Below are 25,623 nucleotides of genomic sequence, written 5' to 3' on the forward strand. Positions count from 1 at the left end.
CTTCTTATATGTGCCCACTAGCCAATAACACTTCATATTCCATACTCCCACAGTACATATGGGGAAAGTCTGAGAGGTGCCCAGCGTATGCTTTTGAAAGCATAATATGAGGATCCAGTTTTAACATTACAGTCAGTAAACCTCTCAGTAATTTTTGAATCAGATTAGTTTAGAGTTTGTACAGATTACATTTTGGTTGTTTCCCCTCTAAGTTTATCACCATTTTTTGGGTTAATAGTAATTATTTTCCCTCCTACTCTTAGGCTTGTCCTCATTATATTGTGGATCTTAGTAGTACAAGATTCAGGTTTTCATCTTTTCCTCCTATGTATTCTCGCTCGATTTTTTTTCTTCTAGTCTGTATGTTTTTCTGATTGAGTTGTAGTATCTTGAGTTGTGAATTTACAATAATTCAATATATTAAAATACAAACTCCCCACAGAAAAGACTGACATTTTAACAGCAATTCTGGATATCTCTCTAGGAGGCATGGCCTCGCTAAACAGACCATCAAAAGCCCCATTCAGACATTTTATATGATCTATAAAAGGCTATACATTAGGAATTTATCTGCTGAAAAATCCTGAACTGGGCAAGAAAATTAGTATTATTGTGGCTTCTCTGTTGAATAAGTCAGGCATGCAAGTTACACAGGTGGCCAAGAACAAAGAAACTTGGATTGAGCCCCACGGGAACAGAGAGATCACTAGTACCTAAATTCTGTTCCATACATTGGTCTTCTCCGTGGTCATCTTCCAAGACTGCCAACTCTTCATTTTGTTTAACCACCACCTCTTCAGCTTCTACTCGATTAACCATTCTGTTTTTAGACTGGCTTCTTCGGCACCTGTGACCAGACGTTATTGCCAAGGGAACCTTAGGTTCTTCTGCTCCATATACAAAATCTTCTGAACCATTTGACTGTGAAGAGAACAGATTGACAGAGCACACGGACTCTGGGCTGGCAGAAGGGACTTCTTCTCTTGAGGGACTTCCAAACAGTTTCTTCTCATTTTCGCCAGTAACATTATTGCTGCTTACTAAAAACAGACTCTCTCCTTGGCATTTTCTGGAATCTTCGCTCATAGGAATGCCCTGGCTTGCTGAGTGAGAAGGCGTACCTGATGTCTGTTTAAATATCCTTTGAAAACATGGCAGATCTTCATCCTCACTCAACTCGTCCTCTGAAGATTCCAGTTTGCGTGCCTGCCGTCTACACATCTTAGCCAGCTTCTGTGATCCAGATGAAACACTGCTACAAAGTTTACTTAAGTTGACTTCTTCAGGTGATTCCCTAAACACTACAGACTTTCCTTGCACAAAGCTGCAATTCTCCTTTACCTCGTCAGAACAGCACAACAAACCATCAGGGGTGGCAGAAGCAGTCGGGGAATTGAACACAGTGCTATTTTTAAGAACCGCTGGGTATTCCAGAAATCCTTCTGCCACTGAATGTTGAGATGAGTTTGCACAGGTAAGTTGAGCTGTTTGGTCTTCATCAATGGCATCTCTTTGATAACCATCAGTCAGCATTTGTTTATTTTCTCCTTGACTAGTTTTGCTTTCACTGGCGCTACAGTTGACAGCTGCAGGGCCCAGATAACTAGCTGTGGCATAAAGTAGCATTGATTCAGGCTGCGAGTTTAACAAAAGCAGTTTGCTTCTATCTTTGGCCTTATGTGCTTCAGCAGTTTCTCTGCTGGGCTTCATGTCATCAATTAAGTTTAAGTCAGCGCTTTGAAGAAACTGGTCACTTATCTTAATCAGTTCACTCAAGTTTTCACCACCTTCGCAGTTTGAACTGGAACTTTCAAGAATTGTTTTGGGCAATATACTGCAGTTATTCAACATTTTCCTTTTTTGCAAACGGTTTCTATTTCTTGCCTTAATGCTAGTTTTCCTCATTGATGGCTGGGACACCTCATGATTTTCTGAAAAGTTGTCATTTTTAGTCGCAGGCACACAGTCCTTATCATTGCATAAACTATTCTCCGTGGTGGTTTTAGTGCTTTTAGTGCTATGTTCAGAACCAGAGGCATCACAGTTTTTCCCATCAGCTGTTTCACAAATTGTAACCACACCTGAAACTGACTTGCTAAACATATCAAACTCTGGGGGCTCAATTTGTTTTTCTTCACTGCTTTTTTCTATGTTACTAACATTGGGTTGCCTTGAAGTTTCTGAAGTCAAAGTTTTGGTTACAGGTTCATGCTCTGAACAAGGCTGTAAAATAAAGGACATTCGTTTGGCTCCCTTGAATGTTTTCAACAGGTACTGTATGTCTACTTCACTGTCCTCTGTCTCTGGGTTGGCATCTTGCAAAGCATTCTCAGTTCCAGGTGGCTCTTTGCTCTTTGAGTTTTCCAGGTCATTGTCTCGAAAACATTTCATGCTTGTCGATGGTAATTCATTACTGGTTTCAACCAGTGCATACTCTTTGGTTGGATCTGTGTTATTTCCTGTCTGGACAGGATGCTCAATACTAGGAGTATGAAACTGTAGGAGGGACATACTGTTTTGCATATCAGTACCTTGAGATTCTGAATGAAACACTGGAGAAAATTGCAAGCTCTCAGATATTCTTTCTACCTTCAACTGGACATTTCCATTTTTCACCATAGGAATATTTTCATGATTAAAATGTAATTCTTTCTTAGCAATGTCCAGTTCTTTTTCTTTCTGGTTGACGTCTGACCAATATTCATTGCAATCTGTTACATCTTTATGCCCCTGAGATTCCGAGCAGACCAAGGCAAGACCCGACGTGTGTCCTCCTCTGAGTTCCAGCAAATCTTCATTGTCAAGCACCTTCTGTCCTTTTTCCAAGTTACCGCTGCTCTTGGCCTCTTTTGATGTCTCTTCAGCTAGTAGCTGAAGCCTTCGACTTCGCCTGACTCTTCTCTGTTCCACCTTGGCTTTGCTTGCTTCTTCACTGCTTGGGTAGCTATCAATCTGCAGTTCAGTTTGATTATATGGAATCTGTAGTGAGCTTCCATCAACCAGAGAATGCTGACCTCTCCCAAACTCCTCTTCACCAACTAGCTGAAGAGCTTGAGCAGTCTGGGTTAAATGCTTTCTTTCTGATTTGCTTTTCTTTCTTGGCACAGTGTTATATATTTTTGCTTTGTTACTTTCTTGGTCATGTGTATTTGACTGTGGTTCTATAATCTTCATGTTGCTCTTTTCTTGCTCAGTTTCTGCCTTCCCTGCAGAGCTTTCCTGTACTGGAAAGAAGTCTGATCCACCATCTGTTTCCCTTTCACATGATGGCCATGAACCATCAACTGCATCTTCTTTAGGGTTCTCCTTTATTTTAGGATTTCTCTGAACAATGCATGAATTAATAATCTCAGAGACTTCATCCTCACCTTTTTTATCTATCTTCTGAATAAAGTCCTCAGGCTGCAGGTCATAGACTTTCTTCCTTTTTCGTTTTAAGTTACTCTTTGTTGGGTTACTGGCAATAGTAGCAACATCATCTGTGCTTCTATTTTCCATCAAAAAGCTCACATTGAGTGAGGGATTCAATTTCTTCTCTCTCTTGTACGTTTTCCCAAATACTTTGTCTTCAATACTGATCATGGCTGGCTTTGATAAAAATATGTCAGGGTTATGTAAATCAGAAGTCTCCATAGGGCTGGCCAGTAATTCTGTTTTGTTTGAAGCACAAGAATCCCCATCAGATTCATCTTCCCCCGAGGGAAATATTTCTGGATACAGCTCAGAAGTAGCATCCAGGGACATGAACATCTCATTGTTTTTTGAAAGCCACTCATTGACTCTCTGAAGGCTTCTTTTCATTCGTTTCCTGGAGACTGGACACATGTCACTTTGAGAAAGCTCAGGTAGTGGTGGAGTTTCCAAAGGCGGCAATTCTTTTTCATACAGAACATCAATGTCTCGTTTCAATGTTTCTCCCTCTTGCATGGGCTGTCCAGTACTACATACTATGGCATCTTGACCTAGCTCCTTTTGTTGCCTCCTATCCCAGTTCGGCCATTTGCTTTTCTTATCTAATTGATTTTTTGGGGCCGGGCTGGCTCCTTTCACATGCCAGATGAAGCTTTCAGCATCGTTCTGCAGTGAACTGGGATTGACAGAGCTTTCACACTGTTCCACTTGCGAGTCTGAAGCACGACTGTCATTTTCTCTACGATTTTCCTCAGCCTGGGTCACTGGAAAAGCTTGGATATCCTCAGCCTGTGGTGGAGTCCTTCTTGAATTGTCAAGATTCTTCTCAGAGAAATCACATTTAGCTGAACAAGAGAAAAAGAAGGTTAGCTGCCTAGTTTTGTCTAAAATACAAATTTTATTAGAGTGTAATTTTATAACTGTGCAGGTAAGGCTAAAGTCTGCATGTAGCCTGAACATGAAGACATTAGCAAGCATTTTCAAAGCAAACTCAATGTGTGTAAGTTCACTTTGAAAATCTTGAGTAATTGGCCCAGTATGTGCATGAAAGAACTTGCTCAAAATTGCACCTCCTCTTTAGAAGGTGCAACTTATGTGGGTTAACTTCTGTACATACTTTTTAAAATCAAAAAGCATGCACGCAAGTTCCAGCTCCATTCCCTGGACGGAGTTCACCTAACTGGATTAAGTGCTCGCTTTTATATGCACAAAACTCCGGTCTGTTTTGAGAGAGCAATTTACTCACATAGAACCAGGTTTCATGCATGTGAAAGGCTTTCACAATCAACACCGTAATGGTATCTTTCAACTCCCAGCAAAATCGGATTCTAAACTAGAAATAGGACTTTTCAAAACAACCCAACTCCAAGTCCTACTCGTCTACGCCCCTCCGGGTCTTCTTGATTCTGATGCCTCCCCCATTGTAGAAACAATTGCAACACTCTTAAAGCTGGAATCCCCGGCTATAATTTTAGGAGATTTTAATTTACATGTCGACAACCCCACGCTCACCACCAACTGTGAGGCTTTACTCACTGCCCTCTCAGCCATGGGCTTTAAGCAGATCATCAATAAGCCCACCCACAAAGCTGGCCACACCTTGGACCTCATCTTTGTAAATGCTGGGATCAACTACACCTCCCCCCCTTCCTGTGCTCTGGTCCCGAGGTCAGATCACTCACTAATCACCGCCACCTTCACTCTGACAGAAATCAGGAAAACTCCCCCTTCGAAATCCTCATTTCTCTACAGAAGACACTGCTCTTCAGACAACCTTAGCAACCAGCTCGCTTCAGAGTTCCCACACATTGACCTCGCTGATCCTAACTCAGCTATCCTCTCCTGGAGCAACATTACTGAGGCAGTAGCAAACAAACTATGTCCTCTTGCAACAAAAAAACTAAACCCGAACTCAGCAAAAAGACAACCGTGGTTCACAAGCAACCTTCGTAAAGTCAAACAGAGTCTAAGGCAGAAAGAAAGCAAATGGCGTAAGACCCCCTGCCCCAGCCGCCTACAAATTAGCTCTCCATCTCTACAGGATCTCCACCCTAAGATCTAAAAGGGATTACTATGCTAGCAAGATCCATGACCTTGTATTTGACGCAAAAGCTCTTTTTGCTTATGTATCGAACCTGACACAAATCAACTCTCCTGATATTCCCATAGACCTAGCTCAATCCAAAGCGGAAGAATTGGCTATTTTCTTCCAAAACAAAATTTCTAACCTTCTAAAGCGACTGACCCCCAGCAACACTTCTCCCACTAATGTTCTTCAGCCACCAAACAAAGGAACATCCTTGGATTCATTCGAACCCACCACAGCCTCGGAGATCCTTTTGTTACTTAAGAAAATGAAACCTTCCTCACATCCCTTCGACCAAATTCCTACAAAGCTCGTCCTACTAATACCAGAAACAATTTCCAAAACACTGGCGGATATCATCAACTGTTCTTTATCCCAGGGACTATTTCCAGATGACCTTAAACTAGCTTCTCTCAAACCGCTCTTAAAAAAACCTAATCTAGACCCCAAGGACCCCCAACAACCTCCGCCCGATTTCCAATCTTCCATTTATTGCCAAGATCATGGAAAAGCTTGTCAACACTCAACTCTCTAACTACATTGAAGATCACGAAATTCTATACCCCTCCCAATATGGATTCCGTAAAGCTTTAAGCACGGAATCTCTACTCATATCCCTGACTGACCACATTATCATGGGTCTAGACCAGAGCTTTCCAAACTTTTCATGTTGGTGACACACTTTTTAGACAAACATAATTTCACGACACGGTAATTCAGTCTACTACCCTGTTTCCCCGAAAATAAGACATCTCCCGAAAATAAGACCTAGTAGAGGTTTTGCTGAATTGCTAAATATAAGACCTCCCCCGAAAGTAAGACCTAGCAAAGTTTTTATTTGGGAGCATGCCCGTCGCACAGAACACCAGAGCATGCAGCTGTGATTTTTTTACCCTGCAGGATTCACAGTTAGTTGTCATCACAAACCAGCATAACCAGACAACTATTCAGAATATGATAAATGTTCATTTTTTTGTTCAACAATACATGTGAATTCTTCTTCATGGAAAAATAAGACATCCCCTGAAAATAAGGCCTAGTGCATCTTTGGTAACAAAAATTAATATAAGACACTGTCTTATTTTCGGGGAAACACGGTAGTAAACCAGAGGTTAAAGGTTAAACGAACGAAACATATTTCGACAATTTATGTATGTTTCCTTAAATATATACATAAATAAAATGTTTCACGACACAACCTATCTCATGAAAACCTTAAATTTATATTAAAAATATATATTCCAAGATTCATGTTATTGTTATAATTTATGAGAAACAATAATAAAACAAATTGTCTGTCCCCCACACACTCATCTCTCTCCTCCCCCCAGCACATGTCTGGCCCCCACACACTCATATCTCTCCCCCTCAAGCACATGTCTGTCCCCCCAGCACGTTTGCCCCCCACTCACTCATCTCTCTCCCCCCAGCACATGTCTGGCCCCCACACTCATGTACCTCGTCTTTTTGATTGTTGCCAGTTAAGTGCTTCACTTCCTTCCATGATCACCAGACACTGCTGCTTGCAGTCAGTACTCCTCATGGCCAGGCCTCATCGGCAGCAGCAGCCAATGCAAGGATGGCTGGGCTCGTTCCACCCACCAAGCCCCCCAAAAAAATGCGATTGACAGCAAAAATCACCCAATAATAAGCAACCTATAAACTGAAAAAAAAAAAGTGAATCTCTAGAAAAAAAAAAGCCCAAACTCGCATCAGAGTTGACCGGGCTTGCGCGACACACCTGCACACTGCAGGCGACACACTAACGTGTCCCGACACACAGTTTGGAAAGCTCTGGTCTAGACAAAGGCCAATCCTTTTTACTTATTCTCTTAGATCTTTCGGCCGCTTTTGACACCGTTAACCACGCCATCCTCCTCAATCAATTGGCAAACATAGGAATAACAGGAACACCACTATCATGGTTCAATACATTCCTCAGCAATAGAGGCTATAAGGTCAAAATCCACAATAAAGAATCTTCCCGCTATACTTCGTCTTTAGGAGTTCCACAGGGCTCCTCCCTTTCCCCTACGCTCTTTAATATATACCTTCTTCCGCTTTGCCAACTGCTAACCCACCTGAAACTAACTCACTTCCTATACGCCGACAATGTGCAAATCTTGATTCCCATTAAAGAAACCATCACAAAAACTCTTGAATTTTGGGAATTCTGCCTCCGAGAGATCAATCTCCTTCTCACTAGTCTAAATCTGATATTAAATACAGCCAAGACAGAACTTCTTATCTCACCAGAAAATAGTAACCCCTCTCTGTGTCCTCCAACCAACCTACTTACTACCCAAACAAGGGACTTAGGAATAATTATCGACAACCATCTTAACTTAAAATCCTTCAAACAAACAACAAAAGAAGGCTTCTATAAACTACAGGTTCTGAAAAGAATCAAACCTCTCCTTCACGTGCGAGACTTCAGAACGGTCCTTCAAGCAGTAATCTTTTCTAAGATAGACTATTGCAATTCTATCTTACTTGGTCTCCCTTCAGCAGCCATTAAACCCCTTCAGATACTCCAGAACTCTGCTGCGAGAATTCTAACTAACACCAGGAGAAGAGATCACATCTCTCCCACTCTCAAGTACTTACACTGGCTACCAATACACTTTAGAATTATCCACAAATCCATCACCCTCATCTATAAAGCTATCCATCACCATGCTACGCTTGATCTACAAATCCCACTCAGACGACACACATCCACTAGACCCATCAGAGAAGCCTACAGAGGATCACTTCTCATTCCCCAAACCAAAACCACTCACCATTTAACTTTCAGAGACCGAGCCTTCTCCACAGCTGGACCTTCACTATGGAATTCTATTCCCCCGGATCTGAGACAAGAACCATGCCTACCTACATTCAGAAAAAGGCTTAAGACTTGGCTATTTAAGCAAGCCTTCCCACATCCCATTTGAATGACAGCAACATCTTTTTAAGAGACTTCACAATATAATGTAAATAGTTAATCCCTAACTGCTTGGTTATCTTGCTCTAATTCTTTCCCCAGTTATATCAACCTTGTTGTAATGTAACTATGACCTCTTTGCACTTGTTAATGTTACGTTTTTACTTTCGTTTTCACTCCCCCTTGTTTTATGTAAACCAGCATGATGTGATTTTTAACCACGAATGCCGGTATAGAAAAAACTCTAAATAAATAAATTTCTTTACAAGGCTCGAAATTCATAGAATTCATGCTGCTATGCACACCAGATTTTAACTTTAGAACATTCACATCAATTTTCTGACATGAATTTTGGAGTTCTCTCTTTCCCACTGGAAGGAGAAAGACCTCAAGCTTGCTATGCTGCTAGCTAATTTCTATCTTTTTGAAATTTAAAACTACCCCACTTGCCCTACTGGTTTGTCCCAGGCAGGGGTTCTCTATCCAGTCCTTGAAACAAACCCTGCCAGTCAGGTTTTCAGGTCAGCCATGATGAAAATGCATGAGCTAGATTAACATAAAATAGAGGAACGCATTCTAATCTCTAATATGCATTTACTGGCTAGGTATGTGCAGAGGACTGGGTTGAGAACCACTGATCTAGGACACCAACCCACTTAATTCTGTTAGGAAGTGGTTTGCCACACTGGTCTGGTTCTCAGGACATGTGAACCCCACAAACGAACCTCTTTTAAAACTAAAATTGCATGCCAATATTTTGTGCAAAGTACTAACTGCAATTATTGTGAAAAACGGACCTGGGTGAAGGCCACACGGACCAGAGTTGAGAACCACTGACCTATTCCTTCCACTAAAAGGTTTAGAAATTAAAATTAGTAATTCAGCTGGAGGGACCAAATGAAAATTGTTTAAAAAGATAACAGGGGAGAGTTCAGCTTTTAGTGCTTTGCAGCCTCTAAGCACCCTTGAGAACTGCACTGTAGAACGAGAGGCCTAGGAAACATCCAACCTAGTACACTGCAAAATAACTGGCTGTTCATTTGGGAAAGAAGGTTACGTGCGTGCATGCACAGACCACAAAGCCTCAGGGGAAGCTGCGAAAGCCATTTCAAATCATTTTGCCGTACGACAGTCGTGGCAGAAAACCTTAAACTTAAATTAGCCCTTTCCACTCGGCAGACAGCCAGTTCAATTTGTAATTGGTGGCAAAGCACGGCTGCTTTTCCTTATTTGAGCTGATGCTTTCGGAAGCAGTCTAACAGTCTATTACTGTCACATGCCACCTGCTGTAGGCTTCGTGACAAAACAGGACCATCAAATATGCTTTAAAAGCTACATCAATTGGCTGCTTCACCCAATGCATGCCTTGGGAAGTAGAACAAAATGAGTTTCTCAACTCCCCATCCAACATTCTTTAAAACGCAATGCTATGGATATCCCCCCCGTTGAAAGCAGACAACAGTTCACCGTCTTTCACTATTTGGTTTACAGAAAGCATTAGTTGCATCTAAAGACAACACAATTAAGTACAATTATTTCCATTTGTAACCCGCTTTTTCCATATAAGCTAAAGACAATGTACAATGAGACTACAATAAAATGTTAATAGGGCAGTTTTCAAAGTCCCTGCAAAAGTGAAAATTCCGTGTGTACTTTGCACCAATGTTTAGCGGGGGGGGGGGAGGGGGGAACCCCACCCAAACCCCAAACACTTTCCCTTTGAAAACCAACGAAAATAACGTACCCACATAACCTTCCTCTCCTCCTTTTTGTGCATGGATTTTTTCCCAGTACTTGCAAGCCTCTCCCCCGGGAACACCTTGTTTCACCTCAGGTAAAATTACCCGTGCAGTGGCATTAAGCATGCAATGATACCTGCAATTTTCAAAAAGCCCTTTTCTGCAAGCGAGGTGCTCTTTTTACCCACAGAAAGGAAAATTAGTTTCTTACCTGATAATTTTCGTTCCTGTAGTACCACAGATCAGTTCAGACCCCTGGGTTTTGCCTCCCCTCCAGCAGATGGGAGACAGAGAAGTTTTTCAAACAACCCTGCCATATATACCAAGGTGCCACCCACAGTCCCTCAGTCTTACGTAACGTCAATGCACAATGGAACAAAACCAAACTATACAACTATCTTTCCTTCTATAAGGCGGCTTAGTCAAACCCCCAACTGGGAACAGAACTCGCAGAACCAAAGGAACAAGCGAAAAGGTAGTACAAATATCCAGAAAAAATATCATACGAGCGGACTCTCCGTTACTTTAGTGTACACAGCCGTGGGCGGAGCTCTGGACTGATCCGTGGTACTATAGGAACAAAAATTACCAGGTAAGAAACTAATTTTCCTTTCCCTGTACGTACCCGGATCAATCCAGACACCTGGGATGTACCAGAGCTAACTTACAGAGGGTGGGCGCCAGAGAGGCCCGCTCGGAGCACCCCTTTCTCCAAATCCCCCGGAATCCGAAGCTTGAACATCCAATCTGTAATGTGTTGCGAATGTGTGCAACGATTTCCAAGTAGCCGCACTGCAAATTTCCTGGGGGCGAGACTTGATGACATTCCGCCCAAGAAGCGGCTTGCGACCGCATAGAATGGGCGCAAAGTCCCACCGGTACCGTCTTACCATACAGTAAATACGCTGAACTGATAGCTTCCTTCAGCCAGCGAGCTATCGTAGTCTGAGGCCATACCACCTCTTTTTGGACCACTCCACAACACAAAGAGATGGTCTGATACACAGAAAGGATTTGTAACCTCTAGATATCGTATCAGAGCCCTGCGTACATCCAGTTTCCGTAAATCCTTTGCCACTGGATCCGATCGGTCCACATCGGAGAACGAGGGAAGCTCAATCGACTGATTCAAGTGAAAAGAAGACACCTTTGGGAGAAAGGAGGGAACCGTCCGCAAGGACACACCTGAATCAGAAATCCGCAAGAAAGGATCCCTGCACGACAACGCCTGCAATTCAGATACCCAACGTGCAAAAGAAATCGCCACCAAAAATACCACCTTCAGCGTGAGATCCTTCAGCATCGTCCGCTTTATAGGCTCAAAAGGCGGTGCACACAAGGACGAAAGTACCAAATTGAAGTTCCAGGAAGGACACGGATGGCAAAGTGGAGGACGTAAGTGCTTTGCCCCTCAAAGAAAACGCGACACATCTGGGTGCAACACCAACATTACCCCCGGACCTTACCTCGGAGACAACAGAGTGCCACAACCTGCACTCTGAGGGAACTACAAGAGACACCCTTAGAAAGACCAGCTTGAAGAAAATCTAGAATGTCTGAGACCGATGCCTGCGTAGGATCCACCGCGCGATCTGCACACCAGGCTTCAAACACTTTCCAAACTCTGACATAAGCTAGGGAAGTAGACTGTTTTCGCGACCTCAACGTGGCCACCACTGCGTCAGAATAACCTTTATTCTTCAGCCACTGCCTCTCAAAAGCCATGCCACTAGACAGAAGAAATCCGCCTCTTCTAGACAGGACCTAGATGAAGAAGAGCCGTGGACTCCCGAAACCGTAGAGGTTCCGCGGCAGACAGATTAAGCAGATCCGCAAACCAGGAGCGTCTCGGCCATTCCGGAGCTACTAGAATCACCTCTGCCGGATGGAGCTCTATTCGCCGGATCACCTTGCCTATCAGCGGCCAGGGAGGAAACACGTACAGTATGATGTTCGTCGGCCAGGGAAGGACCAGGGCATCGACTCCTTCAGCTCCTGTCTCTTTGCGCCGACTGTAGAACTGTGGAGTCTTGGCAATCTTGAATGTGGCTATCAGATCCATACATGGCATGCCCCGCCGATCGCAGATGAGATGAAAAGCCTCGTCGGCCAACTCCCACTCTCCGGGATCGAGATGGTGACGACTGAGGAAGTCATCCTGTATGTTGTCTACAACGGCAATGTGAGATGCCACAATACTGACATAAGAACATGCCATACTGGGTCAGACCAAGGGTCCATCAAGCCCAGCATCCTGTTTCCAACAGTGGCCAATCCAGGCCATAAGAACCTGGCAAGTACCCAAAAAGATGCTGTTCCGCCCAGTTCATCAACTGTTGCGCCTCCGTTGCTACCGGGCATCTCTTGGTTCCTCCTTGTCGATTAATATAGGCCACTGTGGTCGCATTGTCTGACAAGACTCTGACTGACTTCCCCCGAAGGATCGGGAGGAAGGCTTGCAATACCAGAGCCACTGCTCTGGTCTCCAAGCAGTTGATTGACCACTGAGATTGTTCTCTGGACCATTGCCCCTGCACAGACTTCCCCAGACAAACAGCTCCCCAGCCGGAGAGACTGGCATTCGTGGTGATGAGTGCCCAGTTGGGCATTACCAGGGGAACTCCACACTCCAGATGTTCCAAGACAAGCCACCAGTCGAGACTGACTCTTGCGGATTCTGTAAGCGGAAGCGGTAGGTGAAACTGTTCTGACAGGATTCCAGCGGGACAGCAATGCTGATTGTAAGGGACAAAGGCCCAGGTACCAATTCCAGAGTGGACGTCATGGATCCCAAGACCTTCAAGTAATCGCTCACCCTGGGCATCCGCATGGACAACAGGTTCCTCACCTGTCCCTGAAGCTTGACTATATGTTGTGGCGAGGAAAACTCTCCCCTGCTCCGTGTCGAACAGAGCTCCCAGGAACTCCAGAGACTGCGAAGGGATCAGATGACTCTTGGCAAGGTTGACCACCCAGCCGAGCGATCGCAAGAGCTGTAGCACCCGGCGGATAGCTGTCTGACACAGAGTCTTGGATTTCGCCCAAATCAGCCAATCGTCCAGGTAGGGATGCACTAGCAAGCCTTCCCTCTGGAGTTGCGCTGCAACTACCACCCATCAACCTTGGTGAACATTCTGGGAGCTGTGGCGAGTCCAAAAGGCAGAGCCCAGAACTGATAGTGATTTCCCAGAATGCAGAACCTGAGAAACTTCTGGTGTGCCGACCAGATGCCGATATGGAGATACGCTTCCGTGAGATCCAGAGAAGCCAGGAACTCTCCTTGTCGTATGGATGCGATGACTGACCAAAGGGTCTCCGTTCTGAAACGTGGTACCCGAAGACATCTGTTGAATCTTTTGAGATCTAAGATTAGTCAGAAGTACCTTCCTTTTTGGGGACTATGAAGTAAATGGAATAGCGGCCTCTGCGTTGTTCCGCAGATGGAACCGATGTTATAGCCCCCAAATCCAGTAGGCGCTGGAGCGTGCCTTGTACAGCCTCTTGCTTTTTTCGGTACGCACATGGAGAGATCAGGAACTTGTCCCTAGGGCGCTGTACAAAATCTAAAACGTAACCTTGACTTATCACAGTGAAGACCCACTGGTCCGACGTTAGTTTGGTCCATTCCTTGAAGAAGAGTGATAGTCTGGCTCCCACTATTGGTACTTGATGGATGACTGGTACTGAGGAATGGACCGGCAGTATCTCATTGTGAGGCCTTAGCCCCTGCCGCCAACTGAGGGTTACCTAGTCTGCCAAAACGTCTGCCTCGAAAAGACTGAGACCATGACTGTTGTCTGTTTGAACCTGGGCGAAAGGACGATCCGGACAACCGCACCGGTCGGGTTCTCCTACTACCCCAGAACCAAGCCCGAGCTGTAAATGATCCTCTTGACCTGGGCCTGTCCTCCAGTAGTTTATGAACCTTGTTCTCTCCCAGAGATTGAATCATGTCCTCCAATTTCTTGCCGAACAACAACTTTCCTTTAAAAGGAAGGGAACCAAGGTGGGCCTTGGACGAAATATCCGCAGCCCAATTCCGGAGCCAGAGGAGCCTGCGCGCGGAAACCATGGATCTGGCCGAAGTGCGCAGCAGATCGTAGAGAGCATCTGCGCTGCACGCGATGACCGCCTCCAGCCGGTTCGCCTGGATAGCCTCCCCCTCAGAGAGGTTGGCATTGGCTTGGAGTTGCTGGGCCCAGCGAAGACCTGCACATAGCGCAAAATTACTGCACATCGCTGCACGGACCCCCAGCGCTGACACCTCAAACACTTTCTTGAGCTGTAACTCCAATTTTCTGTCCTGCAAGTCCTTGAGGGCCATCGCTCCCATAACTGGGATAGTGGACTTCTTGGTGACGGCAGACACCGCTGCATCCACCTTTGGAACTCTCAGCAGATCTAATGCCTCCTCTGGCAGAGTATATAGCTTGTCCGGCGCTTCACTGACTTTCAACCCCAAATCTGGAGTGTCCCATTCTCTAAATAGATGAGCCTTTGCAGAGAAATGGAATGGGAAGGAAACTGCAGGACCCCTGAGACCCAGCAATACCGGATCCACAGCCCCCAACCAAGACTCCGCCAGTGGAGCATCCAAGCCCAACTCCCCCAGGAAGGCCGGAATAAGCGGATTCAACTCATCTTTCTTAAAGAGGTGAACCACTTTTGGATTGTCGCCTTCCATAGCCTGAGCCCCTCGGCTCCCATCCTCTGCTGTGGATTCGCATCCTCATCGGGGCCCCCCCCCCCCCCGGGGGTTTGTGCTGTGGATCTAGGTCATCCTGGGACGTGGAGTCCGAATCCGTCCCAGGTGGCACAGACCGTAAATGTATTTTGCCCTTAAGATGGTCTGACCCTCCTGTAGATCCCGCACGCTTCCTCCCTTTTCCGGGAGCAGCCTGCGAAGGGATTTTTTCCCGATTTTTCCCTGCCTTTTTCTCCTTAAAGGCCTTGTGCATCAGTAGCACAAACTCCGAAGAAAAAGAGGAAGAAGAAGAGGTATCATCAGCCCCCTCAGGGCTACCCTCTGTTGCAGGAGAGTCCGGGCCCACTGGCACCTCCCCCTCGGGGGACAATACGCTGTGGGGATAGTGCGGGTGGTGAAAACCCCTCCCCCATCGCGGCCCGCGTGGTTGCCCTAAAAATCTCCAAAATGGCCTCCATTCCCACGCTCAGCGGGAACGGATCAGCTGGGGCCGTGCGGCCTGCCGGCAGCCGCGTGTAGAACCAAGGAACCCGATGCCGACCTCCCCGGGGCAAAACGGAGGGTCCTTCCCCTTTGGGTAAGCAGCCAGCACCTAGGCCCTCCCTCGATAGACACGTGCAGGCAGAGCCGCACGTGCGGAAAGCCGATCCCCAAGGCATCCTTGCCATAGCAAAATAGACATAAAAAAAAACCCAGCTGAAAAATGCGGCGAAAACGGTGGCGCAGGGAAGGCGGAGAAGGAAGGGAAATACTGGAGAGACGGCGCACCAAGTTAAAAAAAACCTTTTTTTTTTTTTGCACAGACAAATAAAAGAACTTGCCCGATCGCTGTCTCCTGTAGGGGTGAATGAGCCGGGCTACCCGGTATCACCCCAATGCTGCTGACAATCAAGTGCAGGGTCCTCGACCCTTAGAAGCAGTGGTCTCGACCAGGAGGGATGGTCCCCTCAGGACCTAGCAACCTCCTGGGAGGCTCACAGAACCTCCGTCAGTGAGGGACTTACTTTCTCTGTTTGTTTGTTTTTTTTTGTAACCTATTAAGAATTAAAGGCACAGAATCCCTCTAATTTGCCAACTCCAAACCTGACTACATTCCTACTCTACCAACTTGTGGGTTTTGCACCTCCGCCATCTGCTGGAGACAGAGTAAGACTGTGGGACTGTGGGTGGCACCTTGGTATATATATCACCAAGGCAATACAAAACTGAGGGAAATAAATCACAAATTGGTTCCCCAATATACACAATCACCCCACACAAAAGGAGAACTTTAACTATTAATCTCATATATAATTTTAAAAAACATTTATTAAGAATAATACATCCTAATACAACCCCCTAAATACATACAATATAATCAGCCACACATTAAAACATCACATACTGAATAGCATATAGGCAGTGAACAAATAAGATATAATCATCAATTTGGGATTAGTACTGAGCAGTACTTATTGAATCACATTGTGGCAGTGATTAATGGAGGAAAGCCATGGAGTTGAAAACTACGGGAATCTGCATTGAAAAGCACTTTAATGAACTACATGTGATGACTGAGATGAGATCTTATTGAGTACATGATGTTTATATAGGAGTCAATGTAAAACATTATGATATGGTGTTAGAAATAATGTGAATGTGATGTGTTAAACAAATTGATGATTATATCTTATTTGTTCACTGCCTATATGCTATTCAGTATGTGATGTTTTAATGTGTGGCTGATTATATTGTATGTATTTAGGGGGTTGTATTAGGATGTATTATTCTTAATAAATGTTTTTTAAAATTATATATGAGATTAATAGTTAAGGCTCTCCTTTTGTGTGGGGTGACCTTGGTATATATGGCAGGGTTGTTTGAAAAACTTCTCTGTCTCCATCTGCTGGAGGGGAGGCAAAACCCAGGTGTCTGGACTGATCCAGGTACGTACAGGGGAACGACTTTGAAAACAGTCCTGTATGCAATTAAACAAAAAAGCAGTAAAACAGAGAAATTAAAAAAAACAAAAAACAAAAACCCAAATTGAATAGTTAAATCCATAAAATAAACTCCATAAAACACCACAAAACAAGGAAGGACATAAAATCAAATTATCTTGTGAAGGCCTATTTGAACAGCCAGCAATTTTGTAAGCTTGGCTCAGCAAGCTAGCAGTAAGCAGCACGGATAAATGGACAATTAGGATTTCAATTTCACCGACATCCTCTTCATGGTCACAGATCCATTCCATACCAGACAGTGGCACTTTTGCCTCTGGCCTGCCAGACAATCTCTCACGTTCCTTGTCATCATGGTTCAAATCTGCTCCGAGCTCTTTGCTTTCCGGTTCAGCTGATGGTTCTTCTGCTCCACAGCTCCTAAACACGAGGAGAGAGAGTAAAGATGGTAAAGAAGCAGGACTTCCTAACTGAGCCGAGATGTTTGGATTTTCTCAGGTTATTCGGTGAAAAATGGGGACAAGATTGGCATCCAGACCTATATCTCTTCTTTTCTTGGTCACTGGTCCAAACCAGTTACCTTCTGCCAGCTTCTTGTTCTTGGACCAAGACTTGTGGGCCTGCACACATCAACTGTCTCTTAACTTGTGTTGTAACCTCAAAGTTGCCTGTAGTCCATGGGGGTTGGAGGGGTAGAAATTATCCTCTCTTATGTGAACAAATCAATAGCCCCAAATCCATAAAATTCAGGTACTGTGTCTAGATGTATCATACCCAAGGCTGGCGTTGGGCATACTAAAGCCAAAAGCAGAAATGAAGGCGAGGGCCTATCCGGTGCCAGGTGCCCTGAAGCTCTGTCTCAGCTTTTCCAACAGGATTCCTGTGGCACTGAAGTGCCAGGCAATTGCCCTGCTCATCCTCCAACCCATCAAAAATATTGGCCCCAATTATATCTTCTAGAGTTCTCCCATCAAGTGGCAAGAAAATTAAGGGATATCATTAGACAAGTTCTGAGCACCTTAGATTCCATTTTTTCCAGTTATAATTACTTCACAGACCTGGATGTGGAAGACAAAGCAATCAAAATGATAAACCCAAATCGCTCTCTTCCTTCCTTATACAGTGAATTATTATGAGGAAAGGCTAAAGAAGTTAGGACTCCAGCTTAGAGAAGAGACAGATGAGAGAAGAAATTATAAGAGGTTTATAAAATAATGAGTGGCATGGAACGAGTAAATGTGAATGTTTACTTTTTCAAAAAGTACAAAGACTAAGGGAATGAAGTTACTAAGTTGTACATTTAAAACTAGTAAGAGAATTTTTTTTACTTAACACATAATTAAGCTTTGGAATTCATTGCCAGAGGATTTGGTGAAAGCTGTTAGTGTAGCTGTGTTTAAAAAAAACGGTTTGGACAAGTTCCTGGATGAAAAGTCCATAAACCATTAAGGTAGAGTTGCAGAAATCCACTGCTTATCCCTAGGATAAGCAGCATGCAATCTATCTGCCCCGGGGATCCTGCCAGATACTTGTGACCTAGATTATAAACAAGATACTGGGTTTGATGGATCTTTGGTTTGACCCAGTATGGAACATAAGATGTTCCAAGTATATTTCACCCAGCCCAGAAGTGTTACTGACATCTCCTATACTGTTCAGGGGTCATTTGCCACTTTGGTTACTACCACCCTTTCAAATGAGGTCACATTCCTCCTCATCATTCAATCTGTCCTCCTATAGTTTGCCTCATTGTTCACCAAGGAGGGTGGAAGCAGGATTATTTGTTTCAGATTTCATTAATGAAAAGCTGGCAGCCTTTTCCCCCTCTCCTGCACCTATGATGGATTACTCGCTCTAAAAGCAAGGGGGAACTTTTTCCCTATAAAGTAGATCAGTGAAATGAAAATGGATCAAAACAAAACCACCCCGAATCAAGATGTGAATCTGGTATTAGAAGCAAATAAACATCGCTAGTAAGACTTGGCATAGAATTATTTTCATATACTGCAAACAGTTTATGACAGCGCCTTTCTAATGGGCGCAGCTTGCATGACAACCAAAGAGGCAGCTCTTCCTGCCAGGTTGTTATTCCAGTTGCTTCCCACTATTATAACTTATAAGACAGCAGTCAATCAGAACACAAGGTTGGCTAGTGTGGTCCTCCCATGACACATCTTAATCAATGCTCTCTGACTTGCACTTTCAGATCTGTAAAATAAATTATAACCCTTTGTGGCTGTCCGGTGGAAAAAAAACACAATTGAACATAAGACGCTCAGTACTCATTTAACGCTATCACATTAATATTTAATAGGCCAACTGTAGCAGGTATAACCAGGTCAAGTTAAAACAACTAGACCCCATTCCATTGTAAAAGGCTTTCCCCTTACATCCTCCATTAGGAGGTAGACTATTCTCAAGTTATGTATTGCTGTTCATTAAAATCCAGAAGAATGGTACCACGACACTGCGCTCAGACTGAGCCCACTGACAATGCAGCAACAAAAGGAGCAGCCTCTTACAATCCAAAAATGTACATTGCCTATGGTATTTTTAAGTTTCAGACCATTTAATGGAGGCACTGAGAAACTCCATGATGTGATTAAATGACTGGTTAGTATGATAGAAGTATTCAGCTTTGCCACTACATTCTTACATTTGAACTTGGACAGAGGAATTAGAAAGAATCAATAATATTTGGTTATGGGGCTATGTTCAAAGTTATTTGCTCCTTGCTTACCCAATACTGCCTGCTTTTTCCAATAAATCTTCTGAAGAGGAATCCAACCCTGAAACAAGCAAATAAAATACTCATGTAAACAGGTTCCACGTCAATTATGACAAAAGACTGAAATCTAAATAAACATATACACATCACGCCTGGCCTGGCAGCTCACATGGTTAAGTGCTGTGCATTGTTATAAGGAAGATCCTTGGTTTAATCCTATTTCAGGTCTTCGCTCTCAGGTGAGCTGGGGGCTGAGGATATCACAAAGGCAATGTTTGCAGTCTCTGGGGGGCTGAAAGTAGGGTGGGGAAGGATCATATTCACTGCCCAAGGGTGACACCTAGTAGCCAAATTCAGGGCCCAAAATCCAGAAGGAGCCCTGATGCATGGCCTTGGGCCCAGGAATGTCACTGCAATGACTGGACTAAATTTCAGATTTGGGGATTGAGGGGGGTAAAGGATTATAAAATAGGGGAAATAACCCCTGATCGTTGCAAATGAAGGCTCATGGCACTAGCCCTGGTTCCGACTGAACTGGAAGTCTAAAGGAGCAGGAGAAAACTGTTGGGTCAAAAAAACAAACAAAAGTCAGACCACACTAATGGAATGCAGAGCTCCACAGTAAGACTTGCTGCCTAGCATGTTCTAGAACTTTTTCCTGCAGTCTTCTTTCCTGCTAACCATCTGACTTCAAAGCCAGTACTCGACAGGGAACACGAGCATGGCTAGAGGGCATGAACTGGAGCGCATGGTAAAGAAAAGGGTTTTCTATAAATAAGTAAATACATTTTGTGGGAGTGGGTGCAGTATGCTGGTCTTGAGTGGTTAGAGCAGCAAACCATGTCAATAGTTTGTGAAACAAGACTTCAGATCTTTCTTTTCCTTAAAGCTCAATGTAGTAGTTGGAAGTGTATAGCAGGTGTTCTCCTAGGACAGCAGGATGTTAGTTCTCACACATGGTTGACATCATCGGATGGAGCCTGGCAAGGAAAAGGTATATCAAAGTTTCTGGAACTTTGACTGAGCATACGTAGCATGCCCAGCTCCACACGGGGTCCCTCTTCAGTTTCGTAACACAGAATTACGATAAAATTAAACAAAAAATAGGAGAAACCCAAATCCGTGGGGTGGCGGGTGGATTTCGTGAGGACTAACATCCTGCTGTCCTAGGAAAACACCTGTTACAGGTAAGCAACTCTGCTTTCCCCTAGGACAAGCATGATGGTAGTCCACATACATAGGTGAATCCCTAGCTACAGGGTGCTCCCCAACACAAAAGGGGAACAACGAGCACCAAACCAGGTGCCAATGGGCACAACCACCACAGTGCTATTAGTAAAAGAGGGGGAGAAAGCCTGAACCTAAACAATGGGTCCTAGGCAGGGAGAGTTGGGTTCTATACCTTGAAGAGATTCCAGATGACAGATTTTGTCGAACCTTGTCACGTCTGCCATCCCTATACAGACAGTAGTGAGATGCGAATGTGTGGAGAGAACTCCACGTTGCAACCTTGCAAATCTCCTCCATGGGAACTTCTCACAAGTGGGCCACCGACGTTGCCATGGCTCTGACAGGATGAGCCTTGACATGATCCCCAAGATGCAGTCCTGCCTGGCATAACAGAAGGAGATGCAGTCTGCTAGCCAAATGGATAGTGTCTGTTTGGCAACAGTAACTCCCAATCTATTCCTATCAAAGGAAATGAAAAGTTGGGTAACGTGTCTATCTTTTGTCCATTCCAGATAGAAAGCTAAGGCTCTCTTGCAATCCAAACTGTACAGGGCTCGTTTGCCTTGGTGCGAATGGGGCCTGGGAAAGAATGTTGGCAGGATGATTAACTGGTCAATATGGAAATCTGTTACCACCTTAGGCAGGAACTTAGGGTGCGAATGCAAGACCACCTATCATGATAAAACTTAGTATAAGGTGGATAAGTCACTAAGGCCTGGAGCTCGCTGACCCTGTGAGCTGAAGTGACCACCAACAAAAATATGACCTTCCAGGTCACAGGAGCACAGCAGTTCAAAAGGAGCTTTCATCAGCTGAACTAATACCAAGTTGAGGTCCCAAGACCCAGCAGGAGACCTTAGGGGAGGCTAGGAGATGAACTCTAATGGAGATGGTTTTCAAATCAGCCTTCGATAGATGTACAATGTAGTCAAGCAGTTTTTGCATGGATCAGGAGAACGGATCTAGGGCCTTCTATCACACCACACAGAAAACCTCCTCCACTTCAGTCCATAGAACATTCTAGTGGAAGGCTTTCTGGAAGCCACCAGGACCCGAGACAGAAAACCTCCTCCAATTCAGTAAATAGAACATTCTAGTGGAAGGCTTTCTGGAAGCCACCAGGACCCGAGACACATCTTCGAAAAGATCGAGTGGCTGCAGGATTAACTTCTGAACATCCAGGCTTTGAGTGACAGGGCTTGGAGATTGGGATGCCGCAGCCTCCCTGTTCTTGCATATTGAGATCTGGGGAAGTCCCCAGTCTGATCGGTTTCCGGATGGACAACTCCTGCAGGAATGGAAACCAAATCTATCTCAGTCAATGAGAGACTATAAGGATCATAGTCCCTCAGTCCTCGCAAAGCTTCAAAAGAGTCTTCGTAACTAGAGGAATCAAAGGATACGTGTACAGAAGATCCCTGCCGCAGTGTCGTGCAAAGGCATCAGAGGCTGATTTACCAACTGACCTGTACAGGGAACAGAACTGAGTCACCTTCCTGTTACAGGGGGACACGAACAAGTCCACATCCGGGCATTCCCAGAGGCAGAAGATCCGGTTCGCTACCTCCTGGTCCAGAGACCACTCGTGGGGTCCGAAGGCACAACTCAGTCTGTCCGCTATCACATTTTCCATATCAGCCAGATACATGGTCCTGAGTACCATCTCGTGGGACAGGGCCCAGGACCAAATCTGGACCGCTTCCCGGCACAGGAAGTATGACTCTGTGCCTCCCTGCTTGTTGACATACTACATAGCAACTTGGCTGTCTGTTTGTATCAGGACAATTTTAGTTGGGGGATTTTGGAAAGATACTCCCCATTCCAAATTCGAGAGCGCCTGCCACCAGAACAAAGAGTCCCAGAGAGGCGGAGTGACTCAGATGCAAGCCCAGGGGTTCTGTGTGGCCTGGCGCCACTGTGACCTCAGGATCCATTGGGCTCTGCAAGTATAAACGAAGGGAGTAACATGGATGGTTGAGGCCATGTGGTCCAACAGCCTCAACATGTGCCGAGCTGAAACCTTCTGGCTCTGTTGACTCACCACCGCCTTGGACACCAAGGTGACCACCCTGGACCGCGGCAGGAAGGCTTTTGCCTGAGCCATGTCTATCAGGGCTCCTATGAAGTTCAAATCGAGGTGATGGGCTGAGATGGGACTTTGGGTAGTTGATGGTGAATCCTAGTGACTCCAGCACCCGAATGGTCAAGCACAAAGACAGATTGGCCCCTTTCTGAGAGGTACGCACCCACCACAGCCAGACATTTTGTGAAGACATGTGGGGCCAACACTAGCCCGAATGGCAACATTCAGTACTGGAAGTGCTGTTTTCCCACCACAAATCTGAAATACTTCCCGTGAGCTGGGAAGATCTCGATTTGAGTCTATACTTCTTTAAATCGAGGGAGAACACCCAGTCCCCTTTTTGCAGGAGGGGAATCAGGGTGCCCAGGGAAATCATCTTAAACTTTTCTTTTTTGAGAAATCTGTTCAAGGCCCTTAGGTCTAAGATGGGATGGAGTCCCCCTGTTCTCTTTGGAATCAGGAAATATCAGGAGTAGAATCCCTGCCCTCCTTGCCCTGGTGGGACAGGCTTGACTGCTCTGGCTATTAAGAGGATGGAGAGCTCCCGAAGCAGTACCTCCTGATATTCTATTGGCCGCCCCCCCCCCCCCCCACGGGTTCAGGGGGCAAGTTGGCGGGACACTCAATAGGTTTAATTGGTACTCTTGTTGGATGATGGACAAGTCCCACTGGTCTGAGGTTATACTGGGCCACTGATCCACAAAGAAATGTAGCCTGCTCCTGACCGGGGGGGTCCAGCGTCTTGGGTACAGGTAGCACCGTGCATTAAGGGTGACCAGTGCTGATGCTTCCTTGGCTTCCCTCGGTGCTCGGCCCGGTCTTTCCCCGGTGTCAAGGTCGATGACGACGAACCTGACGCCCTTAACTTGGAAGAAACCAACAGGGGCCGGTCCCCGGCACCCCTATCCACTGATGGCATCGATGAAACCAATGGCCCTGCTGATGCCAATGGCTTGGTGTCCATCAGTGCAGCTCCCAAGTCCATTGGTGCAAATGCCACCGATGCTTCAGACTTCTTTGACCCAAAGAGCTTCTCCATCTTATCAAGCCAAGCAGTACGTCCCTTGGGGGGTCATCTAGGTGCACATGCGGCAACCCCGGACATTGTTCGGTGCCCCCAGGCAGAGGACACACATCTCGTGGGGGTCTGTGATGGACCTGGTCCTCGGACAGTGGGGGCACCAACAAAATCTGGATGAGACCATGATGAACAAAAGAAAAAAGAAAAACCAAGAGGCGGTGACGGTGGGCGGTTGACGCCAGCAGGCACCGCCGTCACGGGGGGGAACATAACGAGATAAGTCTTACCAAACCGCCAAAAAACCTGACTTGGGAGACTAGAGAGAACTGTGAGGGACCAGTGTTCGATGAATTCATGCGAAAAGCCGAAAAAGACAGTGAAAAAAGTTTTCAAAGAATTTCTAAAGAAAAGCCATAAGCTCACTCTACTGCAAGGCAAAAGTTCCGCAGAAAAAAAGAGAGACTGAAGGACCCTGTGTAGACGCATGAAATAGGGCATGCTCAGTCAAAGTTTCTAGAAACTTTGACATAAGTTTTCCGTGCTGGGCTCCATCCAATGATGTCGCCCATGTGCGAGCACTACCATCCTGCTTGTCCTAGGAGAAAACACTGTTCCTTCTCCTCTCTCCCACCTTGAAGATTATGCAGTAAAACTGAGAGTCACAGTACCCACCTTGGAAGTGGTCGGATGCATGCTAGAAGTATTGCAACTGCAAAGCATACTTGGTTTCTCTGGGTATGAAAGATGCTACTGAAATCAAAATGATTGCTGCTACATAAACTCTTTCATTAGTAAATGGAGAGTCATTAGTGGGTAGCTTCCCTTGGGGCCCTGTCACAGTGCCTGGCATCTTTTCAGAATATTTCAGGTTATCCCTAATGAACATGCATGAGAAATATTTGCATATATAGAAAGTAGTGCATATTCATTAGAAATAGCCTGAAAACCTGAATGGCTGAGGGGGGTCCCAAAGACCCCTGTTCTACATATAGTATGCATCCATAGCGTTGCAGGTGTGAGCTGTGTAAGACCTGGGTTTCCACCTTTGAATCCGATCCCACCCCCATGCTCAAATGTGAATCTGCACACACCACTTAACCTCACTACGCTTAACCTGGGCAAATATCTTGGCATAAACTTTTTTCTTTTAAGATACTGAACAATAAAACCATTCTCCTGTTATTGTCTTTTTGGTTTTCCCTTGACACAAGACAGGACAAATATTATCCTTTTCAATATAATCCTCTCCCATCCACAAAAAAAAAAATGAAATTTATTCCTAGCATTAAACTGAAATCACTACAAATTTTAATGCACAAAATTTCAGAAAGATAAAAATAACTTTCCCGATTCCCAATTACTTCACGTAATATATGCCCACTTACAGTAATTGCTTACCAAACTCAATGTAGAGAGGCTCACTGGCACCTCGCTTCTGTCTTTTGCTTCTATGTGAGCGCCTGCTGGCCAGGTTCCCCGGGCACAGTACATCTGAATTTGTTTCCTGTCCATAAACGTACACAGGAAATAACCAAGTACAACAAAAAGCAAAAGCCAAACAGCATGCAACAGTGAACATCCTTCGGTCGTACAGAACCATACAGGCTATATACACATAGACAGACATTTAAAACTCACAGAAGGTTATTATTCTTTAAATTCAGTTCAAAAGTGTGCTTTCTTCAAATGATTAATCAAAAGGCCATGCCTCCAACTAAGATTGTTTAAATTCCATATTTAGAATAGAGTTTTAT

The 25,623-nt window shown here is 45.0% G+C and overlaps 1 protein-coding gene across 4 annotated transcripts in view; it reads right to left on the reverse strand.

The window, feature by feature from the left end:
- Positions 1-25,623, reverse strand: part of BRCA1 (BRCA1 DNA repair associated) — a 218,592-nt gene that overhangs the window by 97,036 nt on the left and 95,933 nt on the right. For all 4 annotated transcript variants that reach the window (XM_029573187.1, XM_029573188.1, XM_029573189.1 and 1 more), the window contains exons 7-10: positions 25,268-25,373; positions 19,548-19,596; positions 17,103-17,227; positions 714-4,256 (exon numbers count right to left, since the gene is read on the reverse strand). In XM_029573187.1, the coding sequence (XP_029429047.1) occupies positions 714-4,256; positions 17,103-17,227; positions 19,548-19,596; positions 25,268-25,373 (3,823 nt within the window). The remainder of the gene's footprint in view (positions 1-713; positions 4,257-17,102; positions 17,228-19,547; positions 19,597-25,267; positions 25,374-25,623) is intronic.

Source organism: Rhinatrema bivittatum, chromosome 12, assembly GCF_901001135.1.
Source record: "Rhinatrema bivittatum chromosome 12, aRhiBiv1.1, whole genome shotgun sequence".
Taxonomy (NCBI): domain Eukaryota; kingdom Metazoa; phylum Chordata; class Amphibia; order Gymnophiona; family Rhinatrematidae; genus Rhinatrema; species Rhinatrema bivittatum.